Source organism: Gymnoscopelus braueri (assembly GCF_963280865.1).
Source record: "Gymnoscopelus braueri genome assembly, chromosome: 8".
NCBI classification, from domain to species: domain Eukaryota; kingdom Metazoa; phylum Chordata; class Actinopteri; order Myctophiformes; family Myctophidae; genus Gymnoscopelus; species Gymnoscopelus braueri.
This window is the reverse complement of record NC_137609.1, coordinates 19485299-19507486: the sequence shown is the minus strand read 5'-3', so window position 1 is coordinate 19507486 and position 22188 is coordinate 19485299. Positions and strand designations below refer to the sequence as shown.

At 42.5% G+C, this 22188-nt stretch overlaps 1 protein-coding gene across 3 annotated transcripts in view; it reads left to right on the top strand.

The window, feature by feature from the left end:
- LOC308091179 (homeobox protein PKNOX2-like) overlaps positions 1-22188 on the top strand; it is a 90195-nt gene that overhangs the window by 33782 nt on the left and 34225 nt on the right. For all 3 annotated transcript variants that reach the window (XM_080436602.1, XM_080436603.1, XM_080436604.1), the window contains one exon: positions 20252-20358. In XM_080436602.1, coding sequence (XP_080292728.1) covers positions 20272-20358 — 87 coding nt within the window. In that variant the 5' untranslated portion in view covers positions 20252-20271. The remainder of the gene's footprint in view (positions 1-20251; positions 20359-22188) is intronic.

Below are 22188 nucleotides of genomic sequence, written 5' to 3'. Positions count from 1 at the left end.
TGTTTTTTACTCTTCCACGGCACAGAATGATCGTACCAATTCAGTCAAAATGGAAAAAGGCTTGATACGTAGTCCTCATGTTTCCACTTTCAAGTAAAGGGTACAGAAACATAAAACATAAAAACAAAAGATGTATCGCTGCCCAAGTCCTATTTCTTTCCGCTAGTGCTTTAGCCTGAATATCGTTTACACATTTTACAGTCACCATGTCTCTCTACTGCTCCCAGGGAATTCATAACGGAACCATAAAATCTGAAGTCAGAGATTGAAAAGTGACTCTTCCTCTTAGACACACAAGTCAACCAGTATTCGGCCTACTGGTGACAAAAACCTCCAGACAAATGTAGGGGGCTGCACATTGTTTCCATAGTAACAGACCTCATGCGAAAAGGTCATTGTCAGAGGTGTTCTCAGGAAAAAGGCACATGGATTACTACAGGCAGGGGGATTCGGAGGAGAGCTAAAAAGCATCCCCCCCAAACTCAATCTTCCTTACCCCCCAACCCCCCATCCCCGAATATTCAAACGATGGTGAAAATGTTGGATTTAAATAGCGCAATTACATGGCTCCAAATGGCGAGAGCCCCCTCTCCTTTTTTATTATTATTTCTTTATTCTCTTTTGAAGTCGGAATTGAAAAGGGAAGAGTGGTCGCCGGCGCGTGCGATGCCTCAGCTTTGTGTTCGGTGCAGATACGTTGCCCGCCTGCCCCCTCAATCACTGGCAGCTTCTTCCCTCTCTCTCCCCTCCCTCTCAAGTCATTTTAATTAAGTCAGTCTCACTGGCATGGCAGGCAAAGATAATTGGAGTGGGTTTTTGGATGCCATTTACTCTAAATGACGCCTGTTTTCTTTCTATTCTCCTGCCTTTTTTTGCCCCCCCTCCCTTTCCTCCTAGTCTTCGTCCCCCCCTTCCTCCTCCCCCTTTCCTCATCTCTTGGCGTGGAGTTACCTATCTTCCCTTTCCTTACCCCTTTTTTTTCCCTCTCGCTTCCATCTTACATTCAGACGTGAAATATGGATTAACCTCGTCTGTGTGGTTGGGGGTACAACTTCCTGTGAATTGCAAATTTTGGCCGGCGCTGCAATTCATTTGAAATGGCAAGGCAATTTACTCGAAATCTGTCGATTCTTTGAACTTTCCTCTATCGCTCTCTCAAAAAAAAAAGAGAGAGAGAAAAAAGTTTTATTTTCTCATTGCGTAGTCTGCTTGTGCCGTGAAGTCACAGGACGACAGACATTTCCATATTGTGCTATCATAAGAACTAAAGTAGCGAGCAACAAGATGGGCTTTGATTAGCCTTTGTGTCCTCCCTGTCGGGGAATGTAAGCGGCAATGCTTTGTGAATCTTAAGAGTGTCGATGCATTTCGCTGCGCTTGGTGAACTACAGAGCAGTCCTTTTGTTTCAGTATCACTTCCATATGTCAAGTGGTATAGTCTGTGTTTGCTGGCTAGTAAACACACAAAACAAAACAAAAAATGTTCCATAGTGAACGCGGTACGGTAGCACTGAATGTGACTGTTTCTAACTAACACCACGAAAGCCTAAAGCTCAAAGTGCGTGGAAGGGCACCCTATGGGTGTCGTGACGCAAGTCCAGGGGTGCCGCAGAATACTTTGATAGTATTTGGAATTGATCAATATCACTTCAGTTTAACCACTTAGACCCTTTATAGTTAGTAAAACTGACCTGAGTAGACCCTTTATAGTTAACCCTATTTTTTGTATCTACACCAAATGCCCCCCAGCCCCACAGAATAGGGATGATGTGGTTCAAGTGGTAAACAAGTATAAAGTTAATTTCAATCTGTCCTAATGGAAAAGGATATTCTCTTTTCCCTTTGACATACTGTATCTTAGGGGGAAAGTCATAATTTGACATAAATGTACGGTGCTAAGAAGTAACAATGTATTCAGGGGTGTCGTGGATGAAAAAGTTATTTACTGGGGTCACCTGAGCCAAAAAGGTTTGAGAACCACTGGCATAATTTATACTCAGTTGCGTGAGCTTGTAGATCGGCTACGGTCGATGCGTGACACAGCGCGCAACCAAGTATATATCAGGCATAATATGTCCTCCATTGTACGACCATATATCGTCATGAAAGTTACATGACACGATGCCTCGTGTTTTAGTTTTTAGCTTTTCTGCCTTTATTGGATAGTACAGTTGAGAATGACAGAAAACAGGGAGAGGTCGTCGGGCTCTGGGATCAAACCCGCAACCCGCAGGCTGCATTAGAGCTTATATTAGAGCTTATATGTGGTATATGCACCTTAACCATTAGGCCATCGACGCCCCGTTGCCTTGTGTTTTGTATTTATTTGTTTTAAACTTGAGAATCTGGTGAGCAACGTGGTCATGCGATGACGTATAAATTAGCCACAGCATGTGAAGTATCTGGTGTGGTGACATGGCAGCAAATTTATTCACTGAATGATGTGTATATCAAATGTCCGGTGGGTGACTGATAGGTTTAATCATTGTGTGTTTATGGCTGAGCAACATGGCTATGTTCTCTCAAGTGTAAATATGTTTTCATATCAACCAATGTTCCTTATATTATGTGGTCTATGTTTTGTTTCGACAGTGCTCCATACGAGTGTGTGTGTGTGTGAGTGTGAGTGTGAGCGTGAGTGTGAGTGTGTGTGTGTGTGGAGGGGGGTGCTCCCCTCTATCAATCAGGCAGATCCAGGCCTGCTGCTGAAAAGGGGCTACAGTGGGCCACCCATCCTGCCGTCCGCTTTGGGGAGATCCAATGTCCTTAGTGTTGTAATGCGCTCCAGATGTCCTCTGGGCTAACGGGGGGAGCAGAGAAGGGAGAATGTTGCGCTACAGTACAAGCAGACCCAGACTTTGGCCGTTGGTGAAGGTTGACAGGCCGTCCTAAAACATACTGTACAGTACATAGTTTGGTAGTGCAGGTGCTGGGGTTGGGGTTGGACTGGGGAGATGTTGATGCACCTGCAGCTCTCATGGTGTCACAAAACAATAGCGTAACGTTAACGCGTGTCACTAGCTGTGACTGTGAGTACCTCTTGTTCCATACTATCGTGAATCCCACCTGTTTTCTGTCTTTCTTTCTTTCGTTCTTTCTCTTTGCTCATCCCATTATGCCCCTCCTTACCGTACGGCATTACCTTGCACCTTGCACTGGTGCATTTAGTCCATGTGCAGAATTTCTACATTCATCTCTCCATCTATCTCTCTACCGCATCATTTGTTTCGGTCCTGTCTTTCCCTCCCTTTGCTCTGTTTATTTTGCTCTCCTTACACCCCCTTTGCCCCTCCCCTCCATTTCTCCCTCTCTTTCTCTCTCTCCAACCAGCGTGTGTTGTCAGCTTCAACCCCCCTCTCTCTGAACCCCCCCATCTCTCTCTGCCATCTCTGTCCTTTCTATCATTTCGTTCTCTGGCAAAACCCCTCTGCCACCAGCACGCCCCCCCTCCCTCTCTCTCTCTTTCCCTCTCACTCTCCGTGTCTCTCTCTCAACTCTCCTCTCACACACATGTTCGGCTCCTCTCTCTCTCCATGGTATTTCAGGGGGGAAATTTAATATGGGTTTGTTTGGTGTTTCCAAGAATTCCATTTGGCTGCCGTCTCTCTTTGCTCTGACACTAAAGACAAACAAAGCCATCCAGCCAAGAGCAGCAAACACCAGTGCCGCTGGCCTCATTATTTGGTCTCCTCATTTCACACAGACTCCATGCAGCCTCATGCTCCTTTCAACACTTCCTGTTTTGTGTTCCTCACGATGGCTTTCAGGTGCACATGTTCGCTAATCTAACATGTGCACTCTAACTCTGAGAGTGTCTAACTCTGAGAGTGTACAAAGAGAGTGAGTTGTTACAAAAGCATAAATTCACACTGAGGAGTTTAATGTGTAAAAAAGGTCATATTATACCTTTTGTACACATCATATATATCATATATATATCATATATATATCATATATATATATATATATATTAGACAGCTCTTACCGCTATCCACACAGTAGAGTAGGCCAATTTCGCTGATGGTGTTAATAACAAACTGACAATCTCACAGTCTGACAATGTTCATTGAAAAACTGTGACACGTTGTGAGCTTGTTAATCAGATATTTTCTCCAAAATATCGGAATTGGTATCAGCCGGGAAAAATCCATTCAGTGCCACCTGTACTTCATACCGATACCAGCTAGTAGTCCGGAGAGGGTCAATTTTTCTACCCTCTCAGAGTTAAAAGAACACTCTAGATTTGTCTGTGTAACCATTCCCCCAGATGTCACTTGTCTGCACTCAGCGCTTCACACGCTAGACTATACAAGTCTGAGCTGCCACTCACTGCCCTAGCTGGACGCCTCAGTTCAGGCTGCTGATAGCCTACACACGCTAGCTGTGGTAATCATCATCACCCTGGCTGTGTCTTGGACTTGGGCCAACAGCACCTGTCTTTTTTAAATGGATCCCAGTACATACCCGTGTCCCATTAGACCTCTCTACTAGCACGCACGCACACGCACACGCACACACACACACACACACACACACACACACACACACACACACACACACACACACACACACACACACACACACACACACACACACACACACACACACACACACACACACTCTTTAGGACCCTATGCGGCTGCTTGTGTCCATTTAACCTCTTAAGCCCTATATACTTCATCGTACAACAGATACTGAAAATAGCCAATCTCTCATATTGTAGATCTGCTATTTTCACAATAAAAAAGGACCGTTTTGACAATTTTGCCTATAATGTCATGCCCCAAAATTGGGATGCCAGGGTTACTGTGGTTAAAGTGATATTTAGCTTTTGTATAAAATGAACATCACCGTTTTTCAACTGTTGGATGTTCAGGAGCTGTCCTCTGCTTATCAGTTATGATGACCAGCATCGACAATTAGCCCTGCCCTGACTCTCATAGTTGATAATTGCACACAGGCTCAAATTATGCATTACTATGTCTCTGTGTGCTTGCCTAAAGGTAGGTGTTGTGGGAAAATGTTGGTATCAATGTAGCTGCATGCATACATGCTGCTAGGAATTAATGCACATGTGGTCCTGTTTCAATTATAACTATATGAATGTTTTGTTTGCTGACAGGGATTAAGGAGCTAATTAAGCAGACTACAGTAGCTTGCTGCTGTACAGAGCTTAGTGGGTATAGAGACCATCTGGGAATTGCCGAATTGGAAGGTTGAAGGTTCACCCCCACCCAGTATACATGTCGAAGTGTCTTTGAGCAAGACAATTAGCCCCTAACTGCTAGAATTGGACAGATCCGTCTTGGTCACATGACAATAGAGATAATGTGTACCAATTTGCGTGATGTTAAACACATATCCCCCCAAAAATTGCAAAAAATTGCCTCCTGGTGGCATTATGACAGGACAATGTGAAAAGGTTGGCATTTCTTCCTCTGCCCAGTGGGAATTTGCGTGCAAAGCTTCACGGCAATCGGACGCTGCATTCATGATTTGAGCTCCTGCAAACGTTATCTTAGCCATCAGGATGGAATATGATGGAATATGAAAAATCTGTGATGTTTGGACAAAATCTGTAGGAGTAATAAAATGCCTCACCCTACATTTGCATACTGGACCCTGATTGGTGCCCCACAACTTCGGGGGCAGGGAAATCCAATCCCAACCGAGCGGGGCCATATCAAATATATATATATGTTTTTTACACTGGCAGATTTGTCTGGTTACCAGGCTAAAATATTTGGGGCAGAGGTTCTGCTCTGGCCTCCAGGGAGTGTGTGTGCACAGTTTCACGCCGATCGGTCCATCGGTGCTGGAGATTAGCTGTACACAGACGGACGGATGGACACACACGGACGGACGGACAGACAGATACATGGACGGACGGACAGGGGCCAAAACATAGTCTTGTCCACGCCTTCTGCCTGGTGGAGACAATTATACCTCAGTATATAAATTAAACTGGGGAATTGTATTTATTTATTTATTTTGTCTTCTGCCACTCCACAGTACAATATAGTGTAAAAGTAGATTAATGGCAAGACATATTATTTTACACTTTTTGCAGAATACTCCCTCAACATCTGTCCCAGAAGTTGTCATCCTGATGCACTGAACTGCAGATAAAGTACACACACTCTATTGTGTGTATGAAATATAATCTTTTATTGTATGGTCATTGAGCTGTAAATGTTAAAGAGATTATTTTCCATGAAGCCCGTGGGCCTAAATCAGTATGCGCCTGATTTTCACAGAAAATACCAAGCTCACAGCGCTTTGGATCGTGAGCTTGTAGTTCTGCATTTTTTTGACAGAGAATAGATGTGGCACACGCCACACTGTGTCCCATCAAAGCATTCACTTTTCAGTCACGTAGCCCCACCACATGCTGAAGTTGATCTGGAGTGACACAGATGGCACTCACTTGCTCTGATAAGGGAGGTATCCATTTAAAAGAAGGGCCCCGCAGATGCAATAGCAGATAAAATGCACAATGTGTCGTCTGCGAACATGACAGCGGTGGAGGAACAGGATAGAGAGAGGAGCGTCGCAAGAGGATTCGCCAGAGAAACTCTTGAAGATTACATTTCCTTCTCGGCGAGCTCGGCCGTTCCAATTTCAGAGGAATTTTTCTACCTTCAATGTTCTGATGGTTATCAGCTTAAGGGGAGGAAATGCTACCGCTGTGTGTCAACCGCAGGACACAGGCATTCAGCCCTGCACTACCTACGTAACAACATCGATATCGTCGCTGTCGGGTGGAAACCTTGTATGTCCAAAAACCGTTACTTTTCTGAAAATGAAAAAAAATAAAACCTGTGTTCGAGTGGATCCGATGTATCATTTAGTCACAAGCTAAGTTAATACTTTTCATTCATACATATAAAACCCACAGACACTCCTAAGCACTTTCACTTTCTCTAAAAGAAAAATCTAAAATGGAAAAAATGGTAGATCTACAAGCTCATGTGACGTCATGATGTGACGCATTGTGAGCTTCTACTGTAGCTGGGCTATTTTTGCTACTTTTGGGCTAGTATGGTGAAGTAGGGTATTCTATTAGGAAAAACGTAAAAAGTTGAAATATGGAGATATGAGGTTTCTGCATGCCATTAAATGGACGGATTTATTTTCCTTACGTATGTGCATCATGGCCTTGTACTGACGTGTACACACATCCCTATAATTACTCTTTTTGGTCTGATAAATGTAGGCCTATCAGAAAGTTTACCACGTCAACCATGTGAGTCATAATAGACGAACATTCAAAAATGGAAGAACATTCAGCAAATATTCAGATAGCAGATCTACAAGCTCAACACGTCGCAACCGTTTGAGGTGCAACGGAGTATATCGTGTTTAAATGGTTAAATACATAAATTAGTGTGACAGGCCCCCAATAAGCCTACACATTTCCTGAATATGTAATGACTTCATATCTATTAGTGTTTTGCAAATACAACCGAGTCTTTCACCGAGTCATTTTTACACTAACCCAACCACTACCACCACCAACTTTAGTGGTGGTTTAATTTTTTCTCTACTTTTGGTAAATGATGCAACATGGACTACAACATGGACTACCATTTTAATCACAATCAAAACTACATTTTAATCAAGAGTTTTCTCACCAACCCCATGCCATCCTGTCACGAGGGATGCAGTCCGTGTGTGACATTCATGTTCATGCTCTTTACACTTTATATTTTTGTGGGTCACGAGTAAATATCTTTTTATTTTTATTTTCCTACATTATTAATTGTTTTAATAATACAAAAATATATATAAGATACAATGTATGTATTTTTCTTCAGAAATTAAAAAAGAACTCAACTTAAAAAACAATTTGAAGAAGTATTGAAAATAGCCGATCTATAAGCTCACAGTCACAACGCATCAACGTTTCTCTTTTAGGTCTCGAGCTAAAGAGTTTGGGAACCCCTGTCTTAGAGAATGTAGTTTATTTATTTTACTAGCAAGTATGTGCTCAGTTCACCATCACAATGTGACATTGACACTAAAGTGTGGGAACACCCCTGGCTGCCCCTCCTCCCTGCTACACGCTGAACAGGGGTAAAATAAGGTCTAACCGATCTGATTAAAGTTTGTCAAATAAGTTATCTGCGATTCGAATCGCTTTTTCATCTTTGCCTTGTACAGTACATGTAGCCCCTTCAGAACCCCCCCCCCCCTCCACCTAATTACAATAAGAGCTTTCAGCTATGCTAATAAGGTTATTTGCATGCCAACCGTCTGCCCTTGGGGAATTAAAAAAAGAGAGAGAGAGAGAAAAAAAAACAACACTACACTGTAGTTTTACCATCACCCATTTTAGTTGAGACTTTAATCTAATTTTAAAAAGCAGGACGGAAAAAACAATCAAATCGGAATCGGTAATATCCAAACAGTCATTTACATAAATACAATGAAAACAGGAATTGGAGTCAGATTGGACCACTGACGCCATTGTCAGGAGGAGGAAAGAGAAACAACGTCTTGCACACTGCCGTACCCGCGGGAAATCCTAGTGTCTTCATTATATTTGTGGGGCATATTTGAATATATGAAGGACGTTCATTAGCAGGCTGGATGTGAAAGAATATGCTGCCATGGTTGCAGTTTTAAGTTCAGACTAAAAAAGTCATTGAGAGTTGATACGTTTTTTGTTTTTGTTTTGTGCTTTTTACCCCTTGCTATCCCCAATTTAGTCGATGTGCCAATTATTACCTCCCTACACACATTTCTATGTGTGTTGTAACTGCTGTTGTATCCTACTGACTCACCTGCCAGTGAGGAGCCCCCACCGGGAGGACGTAGCGCCTCCATCCTACTCCTCCCACCCAACACTCCCTGCTGACAGGTGCCGCCCCAGCCCGTAGGACTACGTGCAGTTACAAATATCACCCTCCCCGCCCGGCTTCCTGCCCCCGAACACGGGCCAATTGTGTTCGTATACTATAGACACTCGACAAAGCCGGACGCACCACGGTGGATTCGAACCCCCAGACGCCGTGCCGTGGTGGTGGGCAGGTACTTTACCACTGCGCCACCCTAGCACCCTTTTTTTCGTCTTTTTTTTTTTACATTTTAATTATCAACACAAAGAACCCATAGAATTGTGAACAACTAAATATGAACTAAGTTTATTTTCTTGGCCAATACATAGGCTGGCCTTGCAGGTGTACTTAAACCCCAGCATCTTTATTGTGAGGAAAGCTTTCACAGTGCGACGCATTGTGAGCTTGTCGATCGGCTATTTTCAGCTAAAGCTATCCCCACAATAACAGACAACAGAAAAGACACTATTATAGAGCCCTGAGGGACTCCGGTCAACCATATGGTGTTTAAGCAGAACAGGAGGTTGTGATACAGTAGAGCTGTAAACCGATTCCCAGCCTGTGGGCCGTGAGGATATTGCAAGTGGGCCCCCAAATAATTGGCAAAACACTACGATATTAATTACTAGGTAATATAACATTAGTATTAAAATAATAAAAATATAAAATGTATGATTTTTTTCTTTAAAACCTTGAAAAATGAGTTTTCATTGTTAGTTCCAATGATCCAAGCCAGAACACAATCGATTGATTGATCATAAAAGTCATAAAATCATAAATCATAAAAAAGATCATAAAATAAACATGCTCTGTAAATGTACTCTGCCCACCCACCATAACTACAGCCAAATGCCGTGTTAAGCGGTAAAATGGGTGGGCCGCAATTGGCAAACGCTTTCAAGGTTTTCAAATGGGCCCTGAACCAGAGCTTGGGAACCACTGCTGTAACCTAATCACTTTCCCAAATAACGCATTACCGTTAAGAGCAAATTTGTATGCTATCCATGGCATAAGTGATACCCTCCTACTGTAGATCTTCTGATGTTGAAAACAATAATATTTTTTTCCATGGCAAATCTCCTTGTTCACCATTTGTGTGAATGTTCTTTTTAGCTGGCCTTCCAGAACACTGTACCATTTTTAAACTATGCTGCTCCATGTCCATCGGTGATTGCACGAGCATCAAAGCATACTCCTAGGGCTCGACAAAGAAACTTCCTTAAACTAATCAGTCCACAATAACACTTTTTGACATGATTCATTACTCTGACCATGAACTTAGCTCAACTCGGCACTAACAATGTTGAGACTCGAGTCGAGACTTCATTTCCTAGCTACGGAGCATCAAACCCAACCGTAAGGATGAGTCCCATCAACAACAAGAGCTGGTGAATAAATGATAGGCAACTGGTTTGAATTCAAAGTACGGGGAGGTGAGGAGCCTGGTGTTGTGTGGACCGGTGGAGAGAGAGAGAGAGAGAGGGCTGCCGGCTCAGGTTAATGAGGTGGTCTGGGAGTGGAGACTTGGACCTAGCGAGCTACAGTATGTGAGGAGCTCTCGTCATAGCCTGAGGGGCTTTGTAGCCTTAGGACCACTGTTGAGCCTGTCTTTGCCGCTAGCTGCGATGAACGTATTCACGTGTGTGTGTGTGTGTGTGTGTGTGTGTGTGTGTGTGTGTGTGTGTGTGTGTGTGTGTGTGTGTGTGTGTGTGTGTGTGTGTGTGTGTGTGTGTGTGTGTGTGTGTGTGTGTGTGTGTGTGTGTGTGTGTGTGTGTGTGTGTATGCGCGTGCATGTGCATGTGTGTTTGTGTGTGTGTGTGTGTGTGTGTGTGCGTATGTGTTGCCCTCAGGATGATGCTGGCCAAAGCCTTTTTGTATCTGCGTATTTGAGCATTAATGCAAATGTTTGTGCTTGCACCCCCCGCACCTTTTCTCACTTGACAACATAAACATTCTAAACGGGTCCAGGTTTATTTCCTGTTGTCAGTGTTTGTCAATATCAGTAGCTGACAGGAAGTAAACTTGGACCCGAGCTGTTCCCTAGCAACGCAATTCCACTGACAAGGTGTGTACGGCGGCTACGGCGCGTTTGTGTGGCTTCACTCTGATCTGTGTGGTTCGATGTCCATGCATACAAGCACCCAACCACATAAGTACACAGTGCTCCACCCCATACACACACACACACACACACACACACACACACACACACACACACACACACACACACACACACACACACACACACACACACACACACACACACACACACACACACACACACACACACAGGCACGCAACCTCATTAGCACTCAGCCCTTCTGTCTACCGTTTCACTCAATGCCATCAAGGCCTCCGCCGCTCCCGGTGTTTGCATTGCAAATCGGTGCTGACAATGAGGCGATGATTAGATCCAGCACATATTCAAAACACCTGATTTATTTATTCATCTTGCTCTAATGCTGGTGACTCAGGGTATTAAGATGCATGATATCTGGCCAAGGTGACAGACCTACTTCCAAATATTATTCATTACATTTCCAGGTCAACCTCTTTACCACAAGGCTCAAACAGGAGAGATTAAATGAGAGGAAGGGGGCTTGCTTTTTGGGGGCTTTTGGGCTACTAACTGGCCACATGGGTGATAGTCTTATGCCTGATTTATACTTGGTTACAGACTGAAAAAAAGCCGATCTACAAGCTGACATTGCGTTACAGCGTGGCACACTGTGATCTTATACATCATTTTCTTCTGCAAAGAGATTTTATGTAGAGGGGGGAAAGGAGGGGGGCCACCCAAGTACAGACCACTGGGGGACCCCGGTCAAGTATATAAGTGGTTAAAATGCCATCCCTCATCCATTTTTTGGCTTCTACACTCTCTTGACTTGAATGCAGTCCACAGGAATTACACACAGGTGTGTATACAGTGGTGTATCTGGTAAATATGCTAAACTTGATCAGCATTAGAATTTTACTGACCACCATCTGTGCCAAGCCTCAGAATACCATGATGGCACTGTGGTGCCACCAAGGTAAAACATTTTTAACGAGTTTTAATTAACAAGCTGCAGACTTGCACAGTGAAACCCAATTAACATCATATTTTATGAACAGCAGCCTTTTATGCCAAATCCTGTTGACTTGAACTACATTTAGCATTGCTAACAAATGCTATAACAGGACGCCATTGCAGTTTCTAAAAACACAAAACCCATAGGTGACAGCCATGTGCTAATAAAGGCTTTTTAACCACATGAACCCTGGCGCCCCTATGTCAAAACAGGCAAACATTCGGCAAATAGCAGATCAAACTCACAACGTGTCACGTTATGCTGTATCGTGAGCTTGTAGATCGGCTATTTTCTCTGAAAAGATTTTCTGTTGGAGGGGGAAGAATGTATGTGCTTGCCCAGTAGGCTTACTAGGCTACAGACCCAATTGGGCAACGCCAGTCAACAAAATATATAAGTGGTTAACTTTTGTTTTGTTTTGTTGAGCTCTAGCCTATAGTATAATTGGAATTTCAGCTTTTCCAGTGCATTGCAAGGTGTTTTGTGAATTATCAAAGACTCATCAGTTTTTACATCTGGAGACTCCTGTCCAGGACAGGCTTCAGACGCGCCTCCTGCAGGAGATTTGGACCAGAACTAAATTTAATTACGTAAAAATATTAGCACTCATTGATTAGTTTTGAGTTTCAGACTTTTGATCAATACTTTAAACTGCAAATGGTAATGTTGCCAGAATCACAATACATGATTGTATCTATCTACCCATCTACCTTGATCCACATTATACCTAAACATCTCCAATACGTTCCTCGAAAACACGATGCTTGCAACATTGAAAATGCAAACCACAAACAAACCAAAGCATTTATAGTGAAAAATCTGTCTCTCTGACAGATGCTGCCCTCCTTCGTTTTAAGGGAATTTATTCATTTGTGTTAGAATTTGATCCATTCCTTTTGTGCATGTGCGTGCGTGCGTGTGTGTGTGTGTGTGTGTGTGTGTGTGTGTGTGTGTGTGTGTGTGTGTGTGTGTGTGTGTGTGTGTGTGTGTGTGTGTGTGTGTGTGTGTGTGTGTGTGTGTGTGTGTGTGTGTGTGTGTGTGTGTGTGTGTGTGTGCTTGAGTTTGAGTTTGAGTTTGAGTTTATGTATACGTGCAGGACTGGAAACACACACACATGACCACATTCATCTCACCACATCCCCTTGACTCACAGTGATCACCTGTTTTTGGTTTGGTGAGGAAAGTGATCTGCACCCTCCTCTACAGGGCTAAACATCACAATAGTGACTGTACACACATTAGTATTGAACTCACGCTGAACACACTAATGACCAACATGTCTATTTATCTGGCTTAGACATAGAGACTGAATGAATTATCCGTACACAGTAAAACAAAAAAAGATTTGAACTCGGAGACTGTACAAATGGAACCAAATGGACCCTTAACACTGATTAGACTGTGTAGGCTGTGATAATATCCTACAGATACACACTGACCTCTTAACTATAACTATCGCTATATCATTCACCACTGTCGTTCTAACAGTTGTGGTGTGGACTGTACCATCCACTTAGTTATAGAATGTCCAAAACGGTTACTTTTCAGGATTCCTTTTTTTTTGGGGGGCAAAAATAGCAGACATACAAGCTCAAAACGTGTCACATCTTGTAGATCTGCTATTTTTGCTACTTTTGTGTGACACTGTAGAATGACAAAGATTGGCATTGATTTACAAAAAGAAAGACAAAAAGTTAAAATATTGAGATGCAAGGTTTCTGCCTGACAGCGTTGATATTTGTAGTTATAGAGCTTGGTGTGGATGGCCTGTTATTGTAACTTTTAGACTGGACACAACCCTTCATTGTTTCATTGTTAGACTGACATTGGTGAATTGTGAGCACAGCAAAGCGTTTTCCGAGGGAGGCACATCTTTTAAGACTGGAAACAGCTAACACTAAAGGTTGTTTTAGTGAACTGCTTTACAGTGAAGAGCCCCGTTATCGCATATCTGTTGCAGGCCCTGCCTGGGCATGATCTGATATCTGCCAACAGCGCGCAGCAAATGTTCTTAAAATGCACCGCTTTCCTCAGAGCTTGAAATACTATTACAGACCCTTTTTTATCACATGACCACATTCAACCTACATACGGTATAGCTAGACAGATAATAGATAGATAGATAGATAGATAGATAGATAGATAGATAGATAGATAGATGCATTCCATGCCGAAAATAGCTCCTGAGATGTGTTTTAATTTTAATTCCGGTGGTAAACTGGGTGAAAGTATGATAATGCCAGCGACTGACTTTATATCAATATAACATGCCACGGGACAATTTTATGGCTGAGAATGGATGGAAAATTGGATTGCGAAAAGAGGTGTTTCTTCAGAATCAGATTAAAGAGTGGAGCTGCCTCAACTCCAAATTCACAAAAAGCCTTTGATGTTTTTTTTTTGGAATAATTTTATGCCTACTTTTCATTTTCCATTTTATGCTTGCTATTGAATTTTGATTGTGACCACAGGCAATTTTCAATTTATATGCATTATGAATCCTGTAATAATTCAAAGTCCTATTGTTACAAGGAACAAACATGTCATTTAAAAGAATTATTTTATGATTTATCGTGTAACTGCATACAAGCAGTCATGGGTTCAGTGAGAAGTGATGGGAGATGATTCTGCTCTTTTTAATGGGTAGATTTGTGTCAACAATTGCACTTTATTTATGCATTAGGATTCATGTGGCACATTTTATTGACTTCTGAAGGAAGGTCTCGTTTGTTGGTGTTGTTGGAACGGTACAGTAGCCTGTGTGTGTGTGTGTGTGTGTGTGTGTGTGTGTGTGTGTGTGTGTGTGTGTGTGTGTGTGTGTGTGTGTGTGTGTGTGTGTGTGTGTGTGTGTGTGTGTGTGTGTGTGTGTGTGTGTGTGTGTGTGTGTGTGTGCGCGCGCGCGCATTTATGCACAAGCCATTGCTTCCTCAAATCTGCCGTTAGGTGGCTCATTCCTCGAGGGATAGCAAAACTTGAGAGGCCGTCTAAAATACTGTGCAGTAATTGGAATTGCTTTATCTTTAGTCTCATCAATTAATGTGCAATTTTCCATTTAATCACTAACACGCTTACTGCATTTGCAATTAAAATGAGGGCTGATAACAGAGAAGATGCCTTTCAGCTGATACCAGTTGGAAAGAGAAGAGAAACCAGGAGAAGCCGTCAGTTTACAAAATGGCTCACAGACATGTAACGGCACACAAACACGTGTGTACCGCATGGCACTGAATCCATACAAACCATGCATGCATGGCAATGTACAAACATGTGAATATGTTAGCAGGAAACATAGCTTAATTACAAACAAAAATAATAATTGGCCGGCCTCTCAACAATTTGCATACAGTACTGTACCACCACTATTAACCCATTCAATCTGGGAACGCATCTGTGTCATTTTAGATTTGAGCCATAACCATTATTTTATACTTTAGCTATTCAAAAAAAGCAGATATACAAGCTCATAGCGCTGCACAGAGTGCCATGCTATGAGCTTGTAGATCTACTATTTATTTATTTTTTATCTTGAACATTTGTGCAAATCTTTGAATATCTAAGTTTTTTAAAGCGAACATTTGTAACTAAAATCTTTGCTTCTGGAGGTCCCTGGAACAAAATATTTTACAAATGTTCGCTTAGAAAAATACATCTTCCAAAATGTGCACACATTTTCACAATGAGTGCCTGTATATCTGCTATTTTTGAATAGCCAAAGAAATCTAAAATAACAGAGATGCGTTCCCTGATTGATTGAGTGGGCCAACATGACGGTTTGGAAGGGAACGACTGAACTGCCTGCCACTCACGTCTGAAAGGGGTGGGAAGGGAACTGGCATGTTGACTTTTCCGCTCAGTGGGATTGCCAGGTTCTGATTTCAGGGGAGGGATGAGCTCACTGGTGGGGAACGCGTGTTCCGTATGGTCCAGCATCCGAAGAGAGGGATGAGCTGTTAACATCACTTCCTGTCATGTCTGAGTCGCTGGCAGTAGTGACCCAAACACTATTCAGAGACAGCTCCTTTTACGGATTTTTTGGCACAACACACAACTGTGCCACTTTGCAGGAGGATCGCACAGCTTTCTTTTCTTTTCGTTGTTACTAAAAGAAAAAGCGTATAGATAAAATTTATGATATGACATATCAATATACACATATAACTGTAGCATGCTGCTACATTTTTGATTCTCCAAGCTGATTCACTGCAAATATGCATGACCACACTTTTAGAGAATTTAGAGGTGAGAGTTCTCTCAAACATGCCCAGGTTATAGCTTAATTTGACCAACAAAAAAACAACGTTATGTGGCATCACTGGGCGGTTAGTTATTTGATCTACAGGAACCATGTTGCTGCATCTGCCTTCATAACCAATAAATGTTGTTGTATGATCGTACAGTAAGAAACTGTGTGTGTGTGTGTGTGTGTGTGTGTGTGTGTGTGTGTGTGCGCGCGTCCGTGCGTGCATGTGTGCCTGTGTATTATATTCTAGAGAAATATAACAGTAACAGAGAAAACTAGAAAAAGTGCTCCTCGGAGCACAGGTCTCCGCCAGGTCAGGTAGGTTATTGTGGCCTCCTGGTGGCGCTATAATAGGCCAATGTGGACACTGCATTCATGGCTTGGGGCATTTTGTGCAAAAATTTGTTTTTGCTAAATTAGACCTGCTGGTGGCGCTATAACAGGCCAATGTTAAAAGGGTGGCATTTGTTCCTCAACATAGTGTGAAGGTGCGTGCAAAGTTTGACCGCAATCGGACGATGCGTTCATGATTTGCGGAATTTTGTTCAAAACAAGCCACTGCTGCAAACTTTAGATGTCAATCTTAGCCAATGAGAATGGAATATGAAAAATCAAACACATCCGTCTTGATCACATGACTATGGAGATCATGTGTACCGATTTGCGTGAAATTTGGATACAATCGGAAGGAGTAATATAAAAAAAATGTTTTACGTAAGTCGGCCTCCTGGTGGCGCTATAAAAGGCAGATGTGAAAAATGCAGGGCAAAGGTTTTTCCTTGACCTCTAGGGAGTGCGCATACAAAGTTTTACACAGATCGGTGCAGTTATAGGTACAAACATGAATCGGCCTGTTATAGCGCCACCATGAGGCTGATTTCAAAATGTTCCAGTGCCATTTCTTCCTCGGCATAGTGGAAATATGCGAGCAAAATTTCATGGAAATTGCATGCTGTGTTAATGATTTGAGGCATTTTGTTCAAAAAGGAGTACTACTGCAAACTTTGGAAGCCATTTTTAGCCAATCAGGATGGAATATAGAAAATCTGAAATACACGTTTCGTTAAATGACTATAGGGATACTGTGTACCGATTTGCAGGATTTTTGGACAAAATCTGTAGGAGTACTGTCAAAAAATATGTTTTGCACAAATTGGCCTCCTGGTGGCGCTATAAAAGGCCCATGTGAAAAATTTGGGGCAGAAGTTCGGAATTGGCATCCAGGGAGTGTGTGTGCACAGTTTCGCTTCGATCAAGCCAACGGTGCCGGAGATTAGCTGCTCACAGACGGACGGACACACACACGGACGGACGGACACACGGACGGACGGACAGGGTGGAAAACATACTCTCTCGCCATGCCTTTCGGCCTGGCGGAGACAATTAACAGTGTCCCTGACAGTGATGTTGAACTTGGAATGAAAGTACCTACAGTGCCCACAGTAAAAGCCATTATAATATGGCAAGGAAAGTGTATTTGTATTGCACATTTTAACAGCACAATTCACACTGTTTTACACAAACCATTAAGAGCATTAACACTTTGAAATAGAAACATTATTAAATAAATGTTTAACTAAAACAAAAATATGAGAATAAAGTTACAGAGCAGCACAAGAAATTAATTAAATACTCAAAAAAAGACGCCAGCAAACAGACAAGTCTTCAGCTTTCATTTAAAGAACTGCGAGTTGCAGCAGACCTGCAGTTTTCTGGGAGTTCTTTCCAAGATAAGTGGTGCATAAAAGCTGAATGCTGCTTCTCCACATTTCGTTTTGCCTCTGGGGACAGAAAGCAGACCTGTCCCGGACCACCTAAGTGGTCTGGATGGTTCATTATGTAGCAGAAGGTCAGAAATGTATTTTGGCCCTAAACCCTGCAGCGCTTTATAGTAGTATTTTGAAATCAATCTTTTGGCAGAGAGGAGCCCTGTGTTAAGATCTGAGAACTGGAGTGATATGATCCACTTTCTTGGCATTAGTAAGGACTTGAGCAGCAGAGTTCTGAATCAACTGCAGCTGTCTGGTGGATTTCTTTAGACTACTGTCTACTGAAGATGAATGCACACGCACAAGTTTTTCCAAATGATGCTGAGACATAAGTGCTTTAATCCTTTGTAATTGCCTGTCGTGGCTGTTGAACTTCAGGTCTAGAGTCCATAACTGTACCAACCTTTCTGTCCTGGGTTGTGTGTTTTTTTAACATTGTGTGAGCACACAATGTAGGGCGGTGCAATTATGACAAAAATGATCATCTGGTTTATACAATGTTCTGTTTATTAACCACTTAAACCCTCTAGAGTAATTCAGCAGGTCAACTAGACCTGAATTAGCTCTACACTTGCTGTATACTCGCTGTTTTCCATTTACACCAAATCTATTCACCCAAAATAGCCGACGTGTTGTGAGCTTGTTGTTAGTTCTGCTATTTTTGGCTAATGTTCCCCCCAGAATATGGATGCTGGGGTTCTAGTAGTTATTTAGTTTGTGTAATCTGCTGCCCGCTATGAATATAATGTCATGATTATATCATTTTGAAACCTAAAATCATGATTTGATGTCAAGCTACTGTAACCATATGTGTAACTGCTTCTCGTGTGAATTTCAAAGATGGTAGAGTAATATAAATGACTTTGATTAACTTTGATAAAAGCAAGCAATAACTTAGCCATATTATACTAACACTCTTATTTTAGGATTTATGGGGATGTTTATAGAGGTAGAGCAGCATGCATTTCAAGCAGACAAAAAAGACAATTTAATAAAAAGGAAGTTTAAAACAAACTAATACACAGCAGAAAATAGCTACACATAATTGTAGGTTGATTATAGCTCCAGGGTGAAGAGCCTGCTGTGTTTGCCTATCTTAAGTTGGTATACAGGTAGGGGGCTGCGTGCGTGTGTGTTTGTGCGAGCGTGTGTTTGTGCGTGCGTGCCTGCCTGCCTGCCTGCCTGCCTGCGTGCGTGCGTGCGTGCGTGCGTGCGTGCGTGCGTGCGTGCGTGCGTGCGTGCGTGCGTGCGTGCGTGCGTGCGTGCGTGCGTGCGTGCGTGCGTGCGTGCGTGTGTCTGTGTGTGTGTGTGTGAGCATGTACAGTAGGTGTGGAAGCAACATAACACTGAACCAATTAGCTCCTGGGTGGTGGTAGTTATGAAGTGTGTGTGTGTGTGTGTGTGTGTGTGTGTGTGTGTGTGTGTGTGTGTGTGTGTGTGTGTGTGTGTGTGTGTGTGTGTGTGTGTGTGTGTGTGTGTGTGTGTGTGTGTGTGTGTGTGTGTGTGTGTGTGTGTGTGTGTGTGTGTGTGTCTGTCGGGGGGGCGGGGGGGGGTTCCACAGGGTACAGCCTTCAGCCCTGTGGGGTCCAGGCCAATGGCAATAAACCCACTGACAAGAGCCCTAATTAGCCCCTTGATTGGATTGGTGGCAGAGACAACACCAGCAACCAATACACAGTCACCAAGGTGACCTCATTATGGCACATTTTGTTTAGAACAAGCTGTAATTGGTAAACAAGCATAGCCACATGTAATTGGTAAACATGTAAACTTGGGTTGTACTGTATACTGTGTCCATGTGAACACTATGTTTGTATGCTAGGATGGGAAACAAGACTGCTTGCATGGTTGAGTTTGTAAACACTGTGTTGCATTTGCTTTCTTTATGCTTTGCAATGTTGTGTCATCAGTACATTTTGAAGTAGAGACTGACAGAGAGACTGACAGAGAGACAGACAGAGTGAGAGAGAGAGAGAGAGAGAGAGAGAGAGAGAGAGAGAGAGAGAGAGAGAGAGAGAGAATAAATGAGGAAATGGTGTTGTGCATGAAAAAAAAGGACAGTGAAGTGAGTGAGACTAAAGATTGTCTCATTATTTCATCACAGCAGCACCTGGTGGTTGAGGCTGAAATAGAATTGACTGTAAATCTGCTTCATCTTGCAGATCCTAAACCCTTCCCACAGTGTAGTTATTCACGCTCTACTTTAGGAGTAACATCTTTTAATCACAATTATCTGTACAATTCATATAATTGTTCTTATTTCTTACATTACATCCATGTTTCTTTGTTGACATTGTGATTATTATTTATTTATTTTCTTTCCTATAGTCTCGATGTGAACCTATCCCATGATGCAACATGTGTCCCCAGCACCAGCAGTGACAATGATGGCCACCCAGAGTGTTCCTCCACCAACGTACCAGGAGAGCCAACAGGTCAGGGGTTACAGCCGTATTCAGCTCTATGCTTATACCTAACATTAAACTACCTTGACAGCTTATATACACACAATATGTGGTTGTGTTATACGAGGTAATGTTTTAATACCTTTTATTACGTGGGTAGATGTTAGCGCTGAGCTCTGAATTAAAATAGTTTATCTGTAAGATTCTTAACGTGGGTGCTAGATTGTGAGAGGTAGTACAGTTTAAGTATAAAAAGAGAAGGGTTAAAAAAAAGAAACAATAAGCCCTGCTCTTAGTGTTTAACACAACGCGTAATACCTTCACCAGGTTTGTGCAATTAGTGACGTAAAACTCCTGGCCTTCACCCAGGCAAACCGGATGGGAGAAACCTTTGTTTATGTAGCCCACCCCAATGATGGGAAGTAGAGCAGGTTCATCAGACCACCTCGCACCTCTCTCCGTCCACACCACATCCGTCTTCCCCCTCGCCCAGAGGATTAGTGCCAGGGGAGAGCTCCTGAGCTGCATTTGCACTGCAAATGAGAGCTAGTTAAGTGTGAAGAAGCTAATTTATTTCCCATTTGGAGCCGGGATTAAGACTTGAAGCTTCCTCATGCAACCCCCCCCCCCAAAACACCACCCGGCCCACCCTCTGTTGATGGGAAAGAGGAGGCATGGGTGGGTGGGTGAGGTCTCATTTCCTGAGAGTAAAAAGTGGGGGTGCAATAGAGAAGTGAAGGTAAAGGGTGTGTAGACAATGGCCCATGTTCATGAAGCATGTCAGCCCCTGGGAAGAGGTTTCCCTCAGTCCCTCTAGTGAGGGTGCTGAAGGTAGCACCGAAAGAACTTGGATGGTTACCGTTTTACACTGTTGAACCTCCTCTATTGTTCTGTTTCTGTATGTCCCTCCCATGGTTCTTCAGAGGTTCCTTCAGAGATCATAACCCCAGTCAACCAAAAGCTGTGCATTGGGGATGTTATCTTGATGTCCAGAGTTTGAACAGAGGAGTGTAAATGATAGCTACTGTAATTGTCAATTAGTATTAAACATGAACAATAATCTATACTCTATATAAAACAAGCCTGTCTTATTCAATTAGTGAAGGTATCTTATCTCGTTCATTGTAATTAGCAGCTTTATCACTCTGCCTGTGAACTGTCAGGCAATAACAACTCATTGCTGCTAGTTCTTCATTTGTAGTCAGGGTCAGGCTTGTTGATGTAAGGAAATGGTATGTCAACAGCAACAGAATGCTGCCAAATTTAGCAGATTTAGTATACAATCCTCATGAATATTTTTGCCTGCAATGACCACACTTTAGCAGTGTTAGACAAATGTTTACCTAACATTCTGAAACCACATACTCATAGATTCCCATCCAAACCACTAGTAAACCAAATCTAAAATAAAGTTTTGTATTTAGTTTGCAAATATTTTGCTGGCTCCACTGTTATTTAAATGCTGTTGCTTGCGTGTTGCTTGTCTTTATCAGGAATGGTCAAGTACTGTACATTTTCCAGTTTGTAAGAAGACTATTTTATAGATGACATTTTGTTTACATTTAAATGATCTGTCCACCTAGTCTGCCTACTTCTCAATTATTATTGCTGTGCACTGTAGGTGTACTTTTGATCTAGTTATATATTTAACAGAATAACATGGTAAACATCCCCAAAATCCTCTACACAGTACAACTTGCAGTGTTAACTTTATTTACATTCTCAAAGTAAAATAAACGCTGAGGATTTTACTGTGTGTAGAATAGCTTGAGTGTCAAGGATTGTGGTAGTTAGGAAGACTCAGCGGACAACTGGATTTTGTAGAGGTGAATATTTATTCACAGTGCTCTCCATGTCACA